The 18,663-nt window shown below is 39.6% G+C and overlaps 2 protein-coding genes across 3 annotated transcripts in view; one reads left to right on the top strand and one right to left on the bottom strand.

The window, feature by feature from the left end:
- GALNT1 (polypeptide N-acetylgalactosaminyltransferase 1) overlaps positions 1 to 18,663 on the bottom strand; it is a 124,060-nt gene that overhangs the window by 76,912 nt on the left and 28,485 nt on the right. The window contains exon 2 of one of the 2 annotated variants that reach the window (XM_086372739.1): positions 3,840 to 3,894. The exons of the other annotated variant lie outside the window; for it this stretch is intronic. The gene's annotated coding sequence lies outside the window, so the exon portion shown is untranslated. The remainder of the gene's footprint in view (positions 1 to 3,839; positions 3,895 to 18,663) is intronic. 2 annotated transcript variants of the gene reach the window in all.
- Positions 3,846 to 18,663, top strand: part of LOC147345936 (uncharacterized) — a 44,440-nt gene continuing 29,622 nt past the window's right edge. Inside the window, exon 1 of the mRNA XM_086372741.1 lies at positions 3,846 to 3,897. Coding sequence (XP_086228867.1) covers positions 3,881 to 3,897 — 17 coding nt within the window. The 5' untranslated portion in view covers positions 3,846 to 3,880. The remainder of the gene's footprint in view (positions 3,898 to 18,663) is intronic.

Here is an 18,663-nt window from a genome sequence, read left to right on the forward strand (position 1 = left end):
TCATGTCTGACTCTTTGCAATCCCATGGACTGTAGCCCACCAGGCTCCTCAGTCCATGGAATTTTCCAGGCAAGAATACTAGAGTGAGTTGCCATTTTCTTCTCCAGGGGATCTTCCCAACCCAGGGTTTGAACCTAGGTCTTCTGCATTGCAAGCAGATTCTTTACTGTCTAAGCCACCAGGATTTGTGGACAAAATGGGAAATCCAAAAGTCACCATTATATATAAATCCCTAAAAGAAAAGAATCTAGAAGCCTCCCTTCAGGTAAGTGAAATCTGTCAACTATTTCCACTATCAGTTATTTTTTTTCAAGTGTGGAGTATCATATTCTACAGAATATATCATCATTAAATTTTGCATTCAGCAAATGCAACATTATTTCATGTGGAAGTCTGTGAGGAAAGAGTTAACACAGCAGGTGTGTTCTACCCTGTCCATGCTAAGCCCAGGGGGATGCCTAGGGCCATGGCAATGACCCCTGGCCAAATGCTGAGAAGAAACTCCTGGAATGTTCATGGTTATTTGTTAAGGATGTTAGAGGTGGTGAGTCAGGATGTACCAGGCTGTCAGCATTGTTTAAAGAAATCATCAAGATTTATGACGCGCACCTGGTGTCTGGTCTGGGGCCCAACTCTCAGCTGCCAAAGCTAGCCACATGGCAGGAATACGCCTACGTGACCAGCTGGCTACCAACAGGAGCTCCAGGCTCTGACACTCATGTGCTTCCCTGACCAGACACGTCTTGTACTTGTCTCTTATCATTCACAGCTGGAGGGGAACTCGTGGTCCTGTGATCCTTACGGAGGGAAGACTCAGAAGTCCACACCTGATCTCGTCAACATTCACCTGTTTTATCTTTTTTCTGCTGTTCTTGCACTGTATCTTTGGCTGTAATAAAAATGCAGCCGTGAGTACAACACTATGTTGAGCTGTGTCAGTCTTTCCAGCAAATCAAACTAGTGGGTAGTCAGATCAGATCCGATCAGATCAGATGCTCAGTCGTGTCCTACTCTTTGCGACCCCATGAATAGCAGCATGCCAGGCCTCCCTGTCCATCACCAACTCCCAGAGTTCACCCAGACTCACGTCCATCGAGTCAGTGATGCCATCCAGCCATCTCATCCTCTGTCGTCCCCTTCTCCTCTTGCCCCCAATCCCTCCCAGCATCAGAGTCTTTTCCAATGAGTCAACTCTTCGCATGAGGTGGCCAAAGTACTGGAGTTTCAGCTTTAGCATCATTCCTTCCAAAGAAATCCCAGGGCTGATCTCCTTTAGAATGGACTGGTTGGATCTCCTTGTAGTCCAAGGGACTCTCAAGAGTCTTCTCCAACACCACAGTTCAAAAGCATCAAAGGGCCCCCAAAACCAACACCATAATACCGACTTCTCTCATTCCTTTTCAGAAGCTGCATGATCATAAGGACGATATCCTTGAATGAATACATCAGCGTACAGCATAAAAGCTAAGACATAGGCCTGAGATTACTGTCTTTAGAAAGGTCTGGTTGCAATGTTAGCCCTTGGCTGGTGTTTGGGAACTTGAGTGATACATAGTTTCCTATGCTGATATAAATCTTACCTTAAATGATAAGCAGGCCTCACTGTGCTGAAACTGCCTGTACAAACAATATGATTTATGCAAAACACCTCTTTTCCTGTTGGGAGCCTGAAATTTTGGTACATGCTAGGCAGAAGGTACCTCCATTACCAGGTCTGATAAAAACACTGGCATTAAGTCTAATGAGTTTTCCTGATTGACAACACTTCACACATGTTGTCAAAATTCACTGCTAAAGGAATTAAGCTTACCTGGAGGAATTAAGCTTATTCCATGGGGAGAGGACTCTAGGAAGATAGTAACTGCTTTCCTCCAGATTTCACTTCTTCCCTTTGCTAACACTGCTTTGTATCCTTTTGCTGTCATAAATCTTAGCTATTATTCAGAGATCACATGCTGAATGCTATGAATCCTCCTCAGTTCAATTTAGTCGCTCAGTCGTGTCCGACTCTTTGCAACCCCATGAATCACAGCACGCCAGGCCTCCATGTCCATCACCAACTCCTGGAGTTCACTCAAACTCATGTCCATCGAGTCAGTGATGCCATCCAGCCATCTCATCCTCTGTCATCCCTTCTCCTCCTGCCCCCAGTCCCTCCCAGCATCAGAGTCTTTTCCAATGAGTCAACTCTTCGCATGAGGTGGCCAAAGTACTGGAGTTTCAGCTTCAGCATCAGTCCTTCCAAAGAACACCCAGGGCTGATCTCCTTTAGAATGGACTGGTTGGATCTCCTTGCAGTCCAAGGGACTCTCAGGAGTCTTCTCCAAAACCACAGTTCAAAAGCATCAATTCTTTGGCACTCAGCTTTCTTCACAGTCCAACTCTCACATCCATACATGACCACAGGAAAAACCATAGCCTTGACTAGACGGACCTTTGTTGACAAAGTAATATCTCTGCTTTTCAATATGCTATCTAGGTTGGTCATAACTTTCCTTCCAAGGAGTAAGCGTCTTTTAATTTCATGGCTGCAGTCACCATCTGCAGTGATTTTGGAGCCCCGAAAAATAAAGTCGGACACTGTTTCCACTGTTTCCCCATCTATTTCCCATGAAGTGATGGGACCGGATGCCATGATCTTTATTGAATGTTGAGCTTTAAGACAACTTTTTCACTCTCCTCTTTCACTTTCATCAAGAGGCTTTTTTAGTTCCTCTTCACTTTCTGACATAAGGGTGGTGTCATCTGCATATTTGAGGTTATTGATATTTCTCCTGGCAATCTTGATTCCAGCTTGTGTTTCTTCCAGCCCAGCGTTTCTCATGATGTACTCTGCATAGAAGTTAAATAAGCAGGGTGACAATATACAGCCTTGACGTACTCCTTTTCCTATTTGGAACCAGTCTGTTGGTCCATGTCCAGTTCTAACTGTTGCTTCCTGACCTGCATACAGATTTCTCAAGAGGCAGGTCAGGTGGTCTGGTATTCCCATCTCTTGAAGAATTTTCCACAGTTTATTGTGATCCACACAGTCAAAGGCTTTGGCACAGTCAATAAAGCAGAAATAGATCCCCCTAGGCAATCACTAAATCTGGGGGTGGTCTTGGGAACAGCCAACACAATCAGCATTTTAAAACAGAAGTGATGGTCTATTAGGCCAAATGCTAAAATTCACATTTGAATTCCAGAACGTATTAATATCAGTAATGTGCTCCTAGCAATTTTACTTTATTTGCATAAACCTGGGCCTCTTTATTCCTTGAATGAGAAAAACATACCCAGGTCACAGTCCCTGAATTAAATGCAGTAATGCACAACATACTCACAGTAAACACTCAGTAAATATTAAATAGTAATTCTAAAGGCTCTTTCTTAGATGAAACAAAAAAAATCAGGAACATTTTACATTTGTACTGATGCATTTGGAGTCCTGCAAAGAGAAGCTCAGAGACAAACTTGAACCCTTCATCCTCCTAACACTGGCGCCATGAGTGCTCTCCAGTCCACACATCAGGACTACTGGGTGAACACAAGCAGGTTAAACCCTATATAATAAGTATCTTTCTATTTCTAAATGTGGTCTTCATTTAGTCTTCACATTGCTTTCGTGAATGAGAAGTGAATGTGCTAATTAATTAGTACCACATGTGGCTATGCTTGATGGTTATGTTTCTCAAATTACTGTGCTAGGATTTTAGTACAAGCCACTCACTTTCTGGCATGTATATGAGGCATCAAGTCCAGTCAGGGTAAATCTGAACCTGCGCCACTGTAAGAGCAAATCCCAATGTAAAGAGAAGTCCAACCCTGAAGTCATTTACGCCCAGTGATCAACTTACCCCAAAGTGGCTTTTCAAATGAATTCACATCCCAAATCCACATGTCCCACATCTCCTGCTGAAAAATAAATTTCCTAAAATCAGTTTATTACAGAATAACTCTGTCCTCCCCGCTTTACTTCAGCCACCCTATTCCACTGGACTAAGTGCCAGCCACTTCGCCTGAGGAGGAGCAGGTCTTACTCAGCTACTTCCCCCGTGCTGAGCACCACACCTGGCACAAAATGTGTGCTCAGTTCATGTTTATTACGTGAATGAGTGAGTCGACGAATACAGTATTTCTGAGATCCAACACCAAGCTCAGTGGAAATATTGTAAAAAGTATCTTTCCTCTTCTTGGAAATCGACAAGGATATTAACTTCCCTGGTGGGAAGGTCAAGGACACACAGACAGTACCTATGGCAGACACTGTTCCATATCCCACCCCCACCCCCTGCTTTTCGTTGCCATTAGACCTCTAACTGAATTCAAGTGATCATTTTCCGCTAGACTACCTATTCTTGACTGGTCCCAGCCAACTGTGACTGTTCCACTCCTCTTGCCAGTGTAAATAACCACATCTCAACCAGCAGGATCTGAAGGGAAATCTGTTGGGAAGCATTCAGGAAAAGTTACGCTGCCTCATAGAGAAGCGGAAGGAGACACTATTCTGCCTTTGGATACTGTGTGCAGAACATGCTGAGAAGTGCTGCAGCCATCTTGGGGGCATGAGGGGAGCCAACGTCAACATGCTTAGGATGGCAAGGTGGAAACAGAAAGCAAAAGGGACCCTGACTATCCCCAGGGGCCACTAACAGACTAATCCTGAAACTGCACAGAGCTGGACTTTTTGTTATCAAAGGGATAAAACTCTGACTGTTTAACTGGATATTCTGCAATACTACAGTCAAAAGCATGCCAATACATCACTATGCAACCTATAATTATTGATTTAGATAGGTATGTAGCCTGTGAAGAAAAAAACGAAATGTAAACCAGTGGAGGATCCAAATTAGGGAATCTACTTTTAAAGGAGATTCCATAGAAGGAGAATTTCAATATAAATGGAATAGCTGCAAGACAGAACCTGGTGTGTTACATGCCCAGTCTTAACAACCCTTAAGCCTATCAAAGAATCACATATCCCTAATTCATTCAGACTTTAATAAATAACAAGGATGTGCAAGACACAACACTGTGTAGTTTGATGTACATAAACATGAAAAGGGCTCAGTTTCTGCCTTCAATGAGCTTGCAGTTCAGAAGGACAGATAATATTAGTAAGTTTGTATGACACTTTACAATTTACAAAATGCTTTTCTATTTTTGCAACAGGTGCCAAGTTACAAGGAGCTACAGCACACCAAGGAGAGAAAATGGTGAAGGAGAACGACTGGGGAATTGGTCTGAGTTAGGAAAAGGCAAAAGGATATTTCAGGTGGACAAAACAATATGAGTTAAAATAGGGAGACAGAAAAATCAAGGGACTTCTGGGGACAATGAACAGAAAAATGGGGAGATGTGGTTGTGTGTTTGGAAAAGGGAAATCTCATTCTACTTGATGTCTCAAGTAGAATGAGTATAAGAAAGAGACTTGTCTTGGTAGTTAGCACATTATGGTGATGTCCTCTCACGCTAAGGCATTTGAAGAGCAATGGTCAGGGGATGTTTCCCCATGTTTTTAATTTTATCTCCTGAATTCAAACGCCAACTCATTAAAACAGAACAACGTGGTTTCAGAAAATTTACATCTTTCCTCCTGACCATGAACGCAGACACAAGGAAATACATTGCCACCATCAGCAATGGAAAAACTAGAGATTCTGGGGACGAGTTTCTGGCAAGTAACGGATCCAGGAGAAACCTTCTCCAGCCCAGAGGCCCACCTTATCGCCTGGCCATAGAGCCCCGAAAGTCTCCAAGGGGAGTTTTGTTTCACATCTTGCCAGAACATCCATCTTAGCCCTGACTTCCACAATGCTGCCCTCTTCCCTTCAAATCATCACTCTCTCACTCTACTGTTTCCTTTACTACCTTCTGTGCAAGAAGGCTTCACTTTCTGTGTCTAACTTCTCAAATTCTCAACCCAGTGTGGTATGGCTTCACTTCAATGAAACTTTCTTTTTTAATCAAATCACTCTAATGTTCTAACTACCAAAACAAGTCGCTTTCTTATATTCATCCTACCTGAGGTCTCAGCCTCTTAAATTATTAATATCTTGGGAACAGACAAGCTGTAAATAGAACCAAACCTTCTTATCTTGGTTCCAGGGTCATTCCTTTCTCTCCCACTTTTCTCAACATGCTCTGCAGTCTTCTCTGGCTCACCCCACTCTGCCCTGGATGTGTCTGCAGGCTGACACTACACAGGTCCCTGGGGAATCCACCAGAGGTAAAGCTGACATACCTCCCCTGTATGCTGATGGCTCTCACATCTCTAACTTCTCTGACTCTCTGGTTAGAATGCAAGTTCCTCCAGCATGGGAATCAAGTTTTTCACATTTAAGCTCTAAAAATCTTATGAAATGTCTGAGGACAAGAGAAACTCATACACAAAATAGCATCTCCACTTCTAAGTCATTCTTTATTTTGTCCTAATGCTTTCCTTTCCATTCTAGCACCAAACACCAATTTACAATGTAATATATGTATTAAATATCTTGTAAGCCTCACGAGGGCAGAGACTTTATTTTAATGCTATTACTACAGCACCTGGAATAGTACTTGGCACATGACAGAAGTTAATAATTATTTGGTTAAATGAACAAAAATACCAGAAAGCAACAGCATGTAAGAAGGAATAAAGGAACCTGAAATGAAAGCGTTTTAAGGGCGTTGTGTTTAGGTTTAGGGCAGAGATATTTGATTAAGGCCTTTATGATTAATATTTTTAATATTAAAAGATAACTAATTAAGTAAAAACAGCATGTATAATTAAAAACCAAACTGGAAAAAAAGGAGAAATAATAAAACCAGTCAATTTAGAATAAAAGGAAATTTAAAATGATTTAAAAAACCCACAAATATAGAAAGCACAAAATGGCAGAAATAAATCCCATACATAGGTAATTTAAATAAAGATAAAAAGCCTAACTGTATTCATTAAAAATTATCAGATTGGATTTTTTTCAATAAAAGCTATGTAAGGATTCAGAGCAGTTTACAGAGCAGTTAAAAGCGAAAGCAACCTTACCAAAGATATACAGATGGCAAATAAACATATGAAAAGATGCTCCCTATACCAGTAAAATTCAATTCAAACAACAAAACACCTCTATACATGTACTATAATGGCTAAAATTCAGAACACTGACAGTATCAGATACTGGCAAGGAACTCTCATCCAACAGGGACTATCGTCTACCATGAAGTTTGCTGCTGCTGCTGTTTAGTTGCTAAGTCGTATCTGACTCTTTGCGACCTCACGGACTGTAGCCTGCCAGGCTCCTCTGTCCATGGGATTTTTCAGGCAAGGATACTGGAGTGGGCAGCCATTTACTTCTGCAGGGGATCTTCCTGACCCAGGATCAAACCTGCATCTCCTGCATTGGCAGGTAGATTTTTTACCACTGTGCCACCAGGGAAGCCCTTCCATGATTTTTCCATCTGAGAAACTTATGCAGAGAAAGATATGCAGAAAAGTATACATAAAAGTAAGAACTGAAAATGTCCACAGCTGGTGGAAAAGAGAAAATCGCAAATCTGAGTTCAGCTAACTCTAAGAAAAATACAAAGAAAATACAAAGAAAATCACAACGAGAGCACATCATATTCAATTTGCTGAAAACTAAGGATTCAGAGAAAATCTTAAACCAACCAGAGGAAGAAAAAAAGACAGTATCATATACAGAGAAAAAATGGATTACTTCTCATTACATGAAACAAAGGCATTTTCAGATAAGAAAAAGCCAAAGCTCATCTCTCATAGACCTGTATGCAGGTCTATAAGAAGTGCAGAAGGAAAATGAAACCAGATGGAAACTCAGATCTGTAAGAGAAATGAAGAATATCAGCAATGGTAAATATCAGTAAATTTAAAAGCCTAAATTTTTTCCTCTTGATTTCTTAAAAGAGATGGTTGATGAAAAAAAAATTCTAACTTTATATTGTATAATTTATTAACATACAGATGAAGTATAAGACAAAATTAGAGAAAAGGATAGTGGTGGGAGGAAATGTAACTATATGGTTGCCAGGGGCTTACCTTTTACACTTAATAATACAGCCTAGCATCTATTCATGATATTTAAAACAAAAACAAAGAAATGGTAGGAAATTAGAAAAAAGAATGAATTTTGTTAACCTGATAAGGTTATCTGCCCTAAATCTACAGTAAACAAAACGCTTATTGGTGAAGTGTTGGAAGCATTCCCTTTGAATGAAGTTAGGAAAAGGTCAAAAATGCCGTCTATCACTTTTTCCTCTGAACAATGTACTGGAATTCCTATTCAGAACAGTAAAACAAGAAGAAATAAAGGATTTAAGAACTGGAAAGAAAAAAACAGAGCAACCACAAAGGAAATGACAGAAAATCCAAAAAAATAAAAGCAATTAGAACTAATGAGAACTTTTAGCAAGGTTGCTGGATTCAAGATCAACATACAAAATTCATCTAAGAATTCTAAGAAAATTTCTCAGAAAGACCTTTTAAAAAAATGAAGATATAGCATGCTCACATATGGAAGATTTATTAGAAAAGTAAATAATCTTGGTATTAATCCTCATAATTAATACAGTTCCAAGAAAAACCTCAACATAGTTTTTCAAAGAACTTTAAAAGCAGATCCTAAAATCCAACTGAACGGCAAAGCCATAAAAGATTTTGATTTTTTGTGGCCAATAAAAATTTTGAACAGCAAGGCAGTGGAACTCTGACTGCTACATGTCAATCAAGCTATAGGAATGAAGTCAGTGTGACTGTGGACAGAGGCAGATTAAAAGATTAATCAAACAGAACAAAGTACAGAATCAGACGCCCTTGAGCATGCAAATGGTGCATGACAGAGGTGGCACCACAAATGTATGAGAGAGATGGACTATTTAATAAATGTTCATCCACATGTAAAAGTTAAATTCCTACCTCAAACTTTAAAAGAAAATGAGACAAAGTATCTGTAAATCCTTGGTTACAGAAGAATTTTTCAATGAAGACTCAAAAAGCACAAACCATAAAAGAAAAAATAACTACTTTATGGAAACGAAAAATTTTTAACACAACCAAAAACATCACAGACATTTAAATGATAAGCCAAAGACTATGGGAAAATATCCACAACAGAAATAATCAGCAAAAGATTAGTGGTGGTGGTGGTGTAGTCACTCAGTAGTGACTGACTCTTCGCGACCCCACGCACTGTAGCCCACCAGGCTCCTCTGTCTCGGGGTCTCCTGCATTGTAGGCAGCTTCTTTATCAGAATGTATTTAAAAACTTCTCCAAATCAAAACAAAAACACACAAATGAAAAATGGCCAAAAGGTATGAATGGGCAAATCACAGAAAAGGAATCATACATAGCCAATGAACATGAAAATATACTCAACCTCAGTAGTATTCAGGGAAATGAATTTGACTTCAACAGATTACCAAAAACACAAGTTTGGTGTTTGTACAGGCCACTCATACAACGTTGTTCCAAGTGCAATTTGACACAGCCACTTTGGAGAGCAATCTGATAGTGTCTAGTAAAGCCGACAAAAGTACTATCTTCTCACTCTGTAATTGCACTTCTAGGTACACACCCAGGAGAAACTCATACATGTGTATAGAGAAACATGTATAAAGACTGCAGCATTGTTTATAATGGGGAAGAAAGGTAATAACCTACAAATGCATCAAGAGGCAAGTGGATACATGAACCGTATAACAACACTACACATGAAGGAGGAAACAGACAGAGCTGGACTCCATCTCAGGCCAGGCTGCAGACATTAGGCTACACGCATGGTCACCCTCCCAATGGACTCTGAACTCTGAGCCCGGTGTCTATAGAAATGGCACACCAATGGAAAACTAGACCCCCGGATAAAAGAGCCTCAGGACTTGGACTTGGACTCTCCGTTGCCTAAAAGAATATGCTAATTATCTCTGTAACAGAACAAAGTGGTAAATTCCATTATGTTTATCGGGATATGACCACAGGCCTATTGATAAATATCCACTTTTTATCTAGTCTTGTGAGACACGAATCATGGGTTAACTTTGATCGTATCTCTCTTTTACCTTGTCCAGACTAGTTTCAAGGAATTTGGGGAGGTGGGTGTGAGCAAGTACACTTAGGGTCTATAAGGTTTTCACAAAAACTGGTTGGGGTCCTTGGCTAAGAGGAGATTCTGCCTTGTGCCCACCGGTGTAATAAACTGCACTCCACTACCTGCACTGTGCTTCTGAGTGAGTCTGCTTCCCAGAACGTGTGGCTGCAAAGCAACAGTTCAAGTAGAACTATGTGTATCAACTGGGTAAATAATGCTGAATGAAGGAAAAAAGTAATCTGCAGGATATGCACAGAATGTTCCACTTACACACAGTTTTAAAAGATACTAAAATAAGACACTGTTCATGGACACAAACATACAATCTAAAGACAAAATAATATGCATAAGAATAATATACCACATTCATATATGGTTAATTCTAAGGAAGAAGGAAAGGGCTTCAACTACAATGGACTTTTTTTAAAGGTAAGAGACCTAAAATTGTGGCAAGTTGCTAGATGCTCCCTGAATATCTGCTTTCCTCTTGTCTCTTTTCAAACTATTGTACTGTGACTGGCAATTTACATATCCTGGCCTGCCACACACATTAAGGTAGCCAGTAAGGATTAATTTTGGAGAAGGAAATAGCAACCCACTCCAGTATTCTCGCCTGGAAAATCCCATGGACAGAGGAGCCTGGCAGGCTACATACCATGGGATCGCAAGAGTCGGACATGACTTAGTGACTAAACCACCACCAAGGATTAATCAGAAATCACTGGGCGGGGTATGGGAAACATACTGAAAGGGAACTGACTTCACTGCCCAGAATGTAGACATGAAGAATGGAGCTAAACTGAATATTAATACTGACACAGAATCAAATAGCGAAAAATGTAAAGATAAGACACGGGGAAAAGGTGAGTTCATGGCTGTTCCTTGTCTTCTGCTACTGTACTTTTCTGTATGTTTAAAATCTTTTATTTAAAAAATATCCTTTACTTCTCAGATATTAAACAGAGATTCTTAAATGTCACCCATAGGCAGATGTTGACCCACAGATCAAGCCAAAATGCACAGGCAACATTTATACACTGAGGCGGCCAAGCAGAGAGGATAAAGAATTCACTAGAAACTGGCCAACCAACCACACTCCAAGAACGCAGACAGTACTATGCTATTACCACCAGCGCTGCTACTGCCAGTTTGGATGACAAACAAGACGGTAAGATCCCACAGTCTCTTGGCTCCGGACTTGGGATGAGAAAAACCAAAAACATTTGCAGACTAAATGGAAATCTCTGTTGTCATTCCCTTTTCCTATTTTTCCTTCTCCCATGCATTCCCCAGAGCTCAGTGCCATACTTTTCCTCCTCCTCCATGGAATCATCCAGAGAGAGAAAGGCTGGGGGGGGGGGGAATATCAAAGGACGACAGAACCCTCAAACGAAACCTGGCTTTTATGACTGCAAACATGAAGAGGCTTTCGAGAATTACTTCACTTAAAACACTGTCTGATGTTACTTGGATGTTAACTTTAAGTGACCTTTTGAGATCAAAAAAGTTTTAAATTTGCTCAACAGACCAAAATGGAAATCTGGGCTGGAGGTAGGCATCAGACCAAGATGATGGTCTGAAATATTTAGTTACCATTAAAACAAAACAGGAAAACAAAAACAAAACACCAACCCTTTGTTAATCTATTACTGTGTTACAGAAAGACGGTATTCCAGTTAGTCATGAATTCTACTTCACAGACTTATTCCAGGTCCACAAACTACAGGGCTTCCCTGGTGGCTCAGTGGTAAAAAATTCACCCGTCAACGCAGGCTTCTTTTGGGGGTTGGGAAAATCCCCTGGGGAAGGAAATGGCAACTCACTCCAGTATTCTTGCCTGGAGAATCCCAGGGACAGAGAAGCCTGGCGGGCTACATACTCCAAGGGGTCGCAAAACAGTCCGTACAACTTGGCGATTAAATAACAAGCACCAGAGATTATAAAACATGCTATTCAGATTCTCCCCTTAACCAGCCAGCAATGTGGTATATCAGGTTTTGTGGGGATTTTTTCCCCCAATTTGGTTTCTCCCTAACGCCACTTAACCTCTTTGTTGCTTATATTGTTTCTGCATTTTATCTTGCTGTTTTTACTCAACTCTAGCCCTTTGCCTTTTGTTTCTGAGAATAGCTATTTTCTACCTCACTCCCTTAATTTAGTCTTCTAGTTTCACATGGCTTCTGCACCAATACTACTTAAGATCCACACTAGGAGATAATACCCCAAGTGTATTTTCTTGGAATTTTTTTTCAGCTCTTTGGGAGCAAACACAGGATTTGCTTCCTGCTCTCAGAAAGCCCCAAAACCACTGCAATTAGGATATTAATCATTTAACAATATAATAGAAAGTTAACAAGGAAATTGTTGAAAAAGTCCCTGGAATAACTCTATTTAATTCACATCAAGAACTCAAAACATTACTTCTGCACTATTTTTTAAACTCCCACTTAATTCTCAAAATTATATTCTGCCAAAACCTCTAAACACTTGGGTCATCGCTCTTTTCCTTATTATACACACTGAACAGTTACACATTTTTCTTTATCATTGACAAAAATATAACCAAAAGGCAAATTTTCTACAGATGATATTTCTCCATGTCAGAACTTAAGAATTACGTTCATCAATAAGTAGAGTTTTCCAAACATACTATGTTACAGCCTAGATTTCGTTTCCTCCTTACAATCATAAATTCAAGAAAAATAACTATAAAATATTAAGATATGTTTAAACATTATCTAAGAGCATAACTTTTAATGAACGTAAAATAGTTTGACAGGCTTCATGAAAAGTCCTAACAGTACTGCGGGAAACTGCTGACTGTAACAGCGTTTCATCTGCGTTCGCTGTGCTGCAGAGGATAGCACCGCCCTGCACATGCGAAGTAATTCACAAAAAGGAACAGCAAAGCAGTCTCAAGGGAGATGGACCCTGTACCCACGATTGCAAAGATTTTGGTTTTATTATAAAGAACTCTGATCTTGAGAGAGCATAAAGAAAAGAAAAAAAAGGGGGGGTAATAAAAACTAGGTATTGCTTTATTTCTTAAGAAGGGTTTTTTCACAAAAACCAAATGTAACGTGTGTATCTGTTTGACTTACGAATCAACAAGCCAACTCAAATGGACACTAAGGGACCACTGGGGAAATTCGACTATGGACTGGGTAACAGATGATACCAAGAAATTATTGTTAATTTTATTAGGAATAACAGTGTCATGGCTAGATGTGAAAATAGACTCACTTTTAAAAGATCCACTATGGATACCGTTAGAGGCAAAACAGCATGATGTCTCGTATTGCTTTAAGATACTTGGGTTTCTAATGCAACATCTTAAATCAACTATGCCACAATAAAATTAATTAAAAAAAAAGATACTTGGGCTTGGGAGGAAGGTGTGGAAAGAAATGAGAGGTGAAGCATACATGGCAAATCTTAACTTTTGCTGAATGGAAGATGGAAACCAGAGTCAGGGGTTCGCTTTACTATTTCCTCTACTTTTAAATATATTACAATTTTTTCAGACATAAAGAAACAACTTTTAAATTTGTTTCAGATAGCTAAAAGCCGATTTAGAGTTATGAATAGATTTAAAATCCTACTTTGGCAGGCCAATTATCGAAAACACTGGTTTTTTGTGAACAAAATCAAGTCATGAATACATTCATTCACTTAACTTCAATATAATAAGCACCTATGTACTATATACCAAGCACGTAACCAGACCATGGGAAAATAAAGGTGAGTTAGACCATGTCATTATCCTTAGGGAGGAGACAGCTAATATGAACATCTGTGATCAGGATACTGATGGTATCAAAAGAGGTTACAGAGAACAGAAGCCACAGACAAAAGATCGAGGGGGAAATTTTATCATTTTTCAGCTGAAGAAGCTGATATGTCATGAGTTTCAGGAGTGAGCAACATTTAGAGAACTGAAAGGGCTAAGAGGTCAGAGAAGAGCCTGGAGAGCGGAACATAAAGGCAAAAGATGACAGCGCTCTGAGAGGAGTCCCCACAATGCTCCATGCTAACTACAGAGGACAGTTAAGTGACACTGGAAGCTGTTTTTGTCTTGTATTTAGCAAGTTACACAGAGTCTGTGATTTAAACATGACACTAAAACATCAGAGGGTCTCACAAACTGTGCTAATTAAAAGAAATCAAATCTTACTCAGGACTTCGGGGTAAGGCTATTTCAAACCTTACTATCAGCCACATTAACCACATGCAGTGCAAGGCTGGATTAAAAAAAATACCTCAAGTTCCCAAAGCAAGAAAGGTTATCCTTTCTTTTAATGGAAATTTAGGTTGTAAAAGGAGAATGAAGGCAGAGCCACAGTTTCTGAACTTTTAACTTTGTGCTAATAAGCACTTTCAGGGCCACTATACAACAAAATCCTCCCAACAAGCCAAAGAACTAGGAACCATTAAGCCCATCAAACAGGTAAGAATCCTGATGCTCTAAGGTAGGTAGGTAATTTGGCCAACAGAGACTGTTAAAGGCCAGAACTCAAAACCAGTCAAGTCCCAGTAAACATGGTAAACCCATACATCTGTATTCTTTATTGTCCACCTTTGGAAGGTACATTCATGGAATCACATGATAATGTCTTTTTTGCTATCTTAGTAATCCAGTTTGTGAGAGATCTGTCCATATTGATTTATTAATAGTTCATTACCTCTGGCGCCACAGAGCAGGGGTTGGCGAACCACTATTTTTATAAATAAAATTTTATGGAAACACAGCCACATCCATTCTATTTGTTTATGTATGGTTTATGGCTGCTTTTGCTCTACAACAGCAAAGCTGAGCGATTACAACAGAGACTGCACAGCCTGAAAAGCCTAAAATACTATCCGGCCCTTTATAGAAAGTTGGCTGACTTTGGCCATAGAGCATTACAGGAGTATACTGGGTATTATTCAACTTTTATAATTTTGTCAATGTAGTTTTAATTTACATTTCCCTGTTGACAAATATTTAGTGGCTATTCATTTTTTTCTACGAAAAGCTTTTCCTCTCTATTGCTCATTTATCTTCTCACATTAACATATGCATGTGTACTGACATATATACATATGAGCGTATATATTACTGCGACAAAAAAAAATCTTTGTCAGTTGTATGTGTTAGAAATAACTTCTATTTGTGCACTTGTGACTTGTCTTTACACACTGTTTTCTGTTCTTTTAGCTTTTTTACTTGCTGAGCCAGGCCTTAGCTGCAGCATGTGGGATCCCATTCCCTAGTCAGGGACTGAATGTAGGCCCCCTGCATTGGGAGTGTGGCGGCTTAGCCACTGGACCACTAAGGAAGTCCCGACACACTGTTTTCAACAAGAAACAAAAGATCTTGGTTTTAATACAGCCCAATTTATTAACCTTTTCCTTCAACAGCTGTGCTTCTGGAAACTAGTTAAGAAAGCCTGAAATCATAAAGCACCCTCTGAAGGCTTAAGTTTTGCCTTTCACACGTTTTTAATCCATCTGGAATTTTTTTTTAAAAATATGGTGTGAAGTAAGAAACTATCCATACTCCTCACTAATTTCTTGGATTTTTTTTTTTTTTTTTTTTTTTGGTGCCATTCTGATAGCATGAGCTCCAACCCCAAACCTGGTGAAGAATGGATGTGTGGTTACCATTTCCCAGGGAGGACTGCTCACCTTTCCAATGACAGACAACCTGAGACGGGCAATCCTCCTTACCTCATGTCTACTGTCCCCACCCATGCACACTGTGGGACAGGTTTTTAAATTTTTCCTAGTTTATCTACCAACATCTTTTAGGGAATTTCAGCTTTATACAAGAGTCCCTGGACCTAACTTCTCACCTTGCTTGATCCAGAGACTCTGTCTAGACAGTTCCCCCATGGTCACCCTGAAAACCCAAAGCTCCAGGTCTCCAGGTGACCTGGCACCCTGGCACAGTAGCCATAATCCCGTTAGCTTACCTCCCTGGATTCAAGATGTCTTGTTTTGACTTCTGAGGAGTTTCCTTACTTGCTTGTCAGTTCATCTACACATTTAAAAGGCACTCTGAATATCTGATCCAGTATTTGCAATGTTTCATAAGAGGAAACATTCTTGTTTTTTTTACTCTCTAATTTGCCACACTGCCAGAAACTGAAGCCTCTATACATTCTGAATAGTTTGTTGCTGAGTATCCTCCCCCAGCCAAGAAATGTACCTCTACTTCTAAAACCCAAAAGAAAAATGATTCATTTGATTAACAAAAACATACCCAACACTGTTCTACACACTTGGCATATATCACTAAATAAAGAGTAACGCATTCAAACACCCTAAGTGGGAGGAGAGGTACAGACAGCAAACAGTGAAACATAAGCAAACTGAACTGTATCCCAGAAGGTAGTAGTAGCAATGGAAAGAAGAAATAATAATCCTTTAAGAAGGATCTGGAGTAAGGTGGGGATTTCAACCTTAAACAAGCTAGCTATTACTAAAACATTAAGTATTTCCACCTCATACCACCAATTAATTTTTACTAGACATACAATTATAAGAAATGAGCATTTTCTTCTCTTGATGTGAAGTAGGATGCTAAGCAGCCTACAGATATGTTAATATTACACAACTCGATCCACTTCAAAGAAACAGAGGTACACTCTAATATTAATAATTGGAGATGCTGCTTAACAAGTTATTATGCTACCTATTCAAAAAATTAAAGTAAATGAAATTTTAAAATAAACTTACACTATCCAAGCCAAATAGACAATTTAACATTTACTGAGAGAATGGTTAAATGAGAATCATCCTTCATACTTCTAAAGATAATTAGGAATCAATTGCTATCACTAATTAGGCAGTTTTCTGAATGTTAAACCTAATAAAGAAGGCAATTTGCCCAATTATATTTCATTCTATCTTTTATGGAGATGAGCCCTATTTATAACTCTTTAAAACAGGTTTTTCTCTTTCCATAAGAAGACTCACATATGAAGTTGAGTCAGTAATTAAATCACACCTTAAAACACTGAACTACAAAACTGAGACTGTACTTTTCAGTCCTGTAATTATTTTCATTGCTCTTCTCTGTATCCCTCAATCTTTGCTTCCATCTCTTAAAAGACAGACAATAAAGCTAGAGTTTATATTCTATATAAACACTGTATTGTAACTATAAACAACGGATGACCTCTTTTTTAATGATACGGGTACTAAAGATGGTAATGGACTAATATTCCAACATGGTCACTTTACTTTGTCAGAGAAAACTCCCAAAGGACAGGATCTACAAAACAGAGAGATGGGATTCACTTGTAAAAGGAGAAGCTTTAGAGGAAACTGTAATCTTTCTTCAAGATAAAAAATACTAGAAACAGTTCCACATAATAACAAAACAGACCAACCTGAGAATGTTTCCTGAGGCAAAGTGAAAGTGAAAGTTGCTCAGCTGTGTCTGACTCTCTGCGACCCCATGGGCTGTAGCCCTCTAGGCTCCTCTGTCCATGGAATTATCCAGGCAAGGTGGGTCACCATTCCCTTCCCCAGGGATCTTCCTGACCCAGGGACTGAACCTGTGTCTCCTGCATCGCAGGCAGATTCTTTACCATCTGAGCTACAGGGAAGCTCCTGAGTTACAATAGCATTTTAAACATACTAAAGCTAGCTAGCGGTGATGCTACTTATAGCACTGTCCAAGGCTTCCCTGATAGCTCTGTTGTTAAAGAATCCACCTGCAACACAGGAGACCCTGGAGACCCTGGTTCGATTCTTGGGCTGGGAAGATCCGCTGGAGAAGGGATGGACTACCCATTCCAATATTCTTGGGCTTCCCTTGTGGCTCAGCTGGCAAAGAATCTGCCTGCAATGCAGGAGCTGGGTTCGATCCCTGGATCGGCAAGATCCCCTGGAGAAGGGAAAGGATATCCACTCCAGTATTCTGGCCTGGAGAATTCTATGCACTGTATAGTCCATTGGGGTCGCACAGTCCGACCTGACTGAGCAACTTTCAGTTTCACAAGCACTTGCTGGCTTCTTGCCAGCTGCCTCTCTCCTCCACTCTCCCGACCATCAGAATTTCTCCTGTATTTGGCAAGTAGAATTAGATTACGTTACCTTCTCACTTTGTCTGATTACATATTGGGCCTTGATTGAATTTTATTTTACCTACTCTCTGATGTATAAAGAAAGCAACTTGTTTTTTAAAAACCTGGGTTAGGTAATGTTTAATGGCATACTTATTTCTATAAGGTTGCTGCAAATTTCAGTAAAATTTCTTATTGGAAAAGTAAACCTAAGAAAATAAGGTCTCTGGTTGCAATTAATCTTTTTTTTTTTTTTTTTAAATAAAAGCAAACCAATGATCATGTATTTTAGGGAAAACAGCCTTTATAAAATCTAGTGGTGCATGCTAAAACATAGTAAGCTATGCTATATTAACAGCCATTAAATAAAACACTGAAATTTAACTATAGTACCAAGTGGTTCAGAGCAAACCCACTATGCTCCCTCTCTCACACAATGTTCCATTCCGGAGGTATCAACTCCTTGGTCAATTTAGCAGCTTAGCCAAGGAATGAGAAAGAAAGTGAATTTAGGGGTCCTGGGACGTAACTCCCAACACAG

Source organism: Bos grunniens, chromosome 24 (genome assembly GCF_055505025.1).
Source record: "Bos grunniens cultivar Pamir isolate PY7600 chromosome 24, Bosgru_T2T1.0, whole genome shotgun sequence".
Lineage (NCBI taxonomy): Eukaryota > Metazoa > Chordata > Mammalia > Artiodactyla > Bovidae > Bos > Bos grunniens.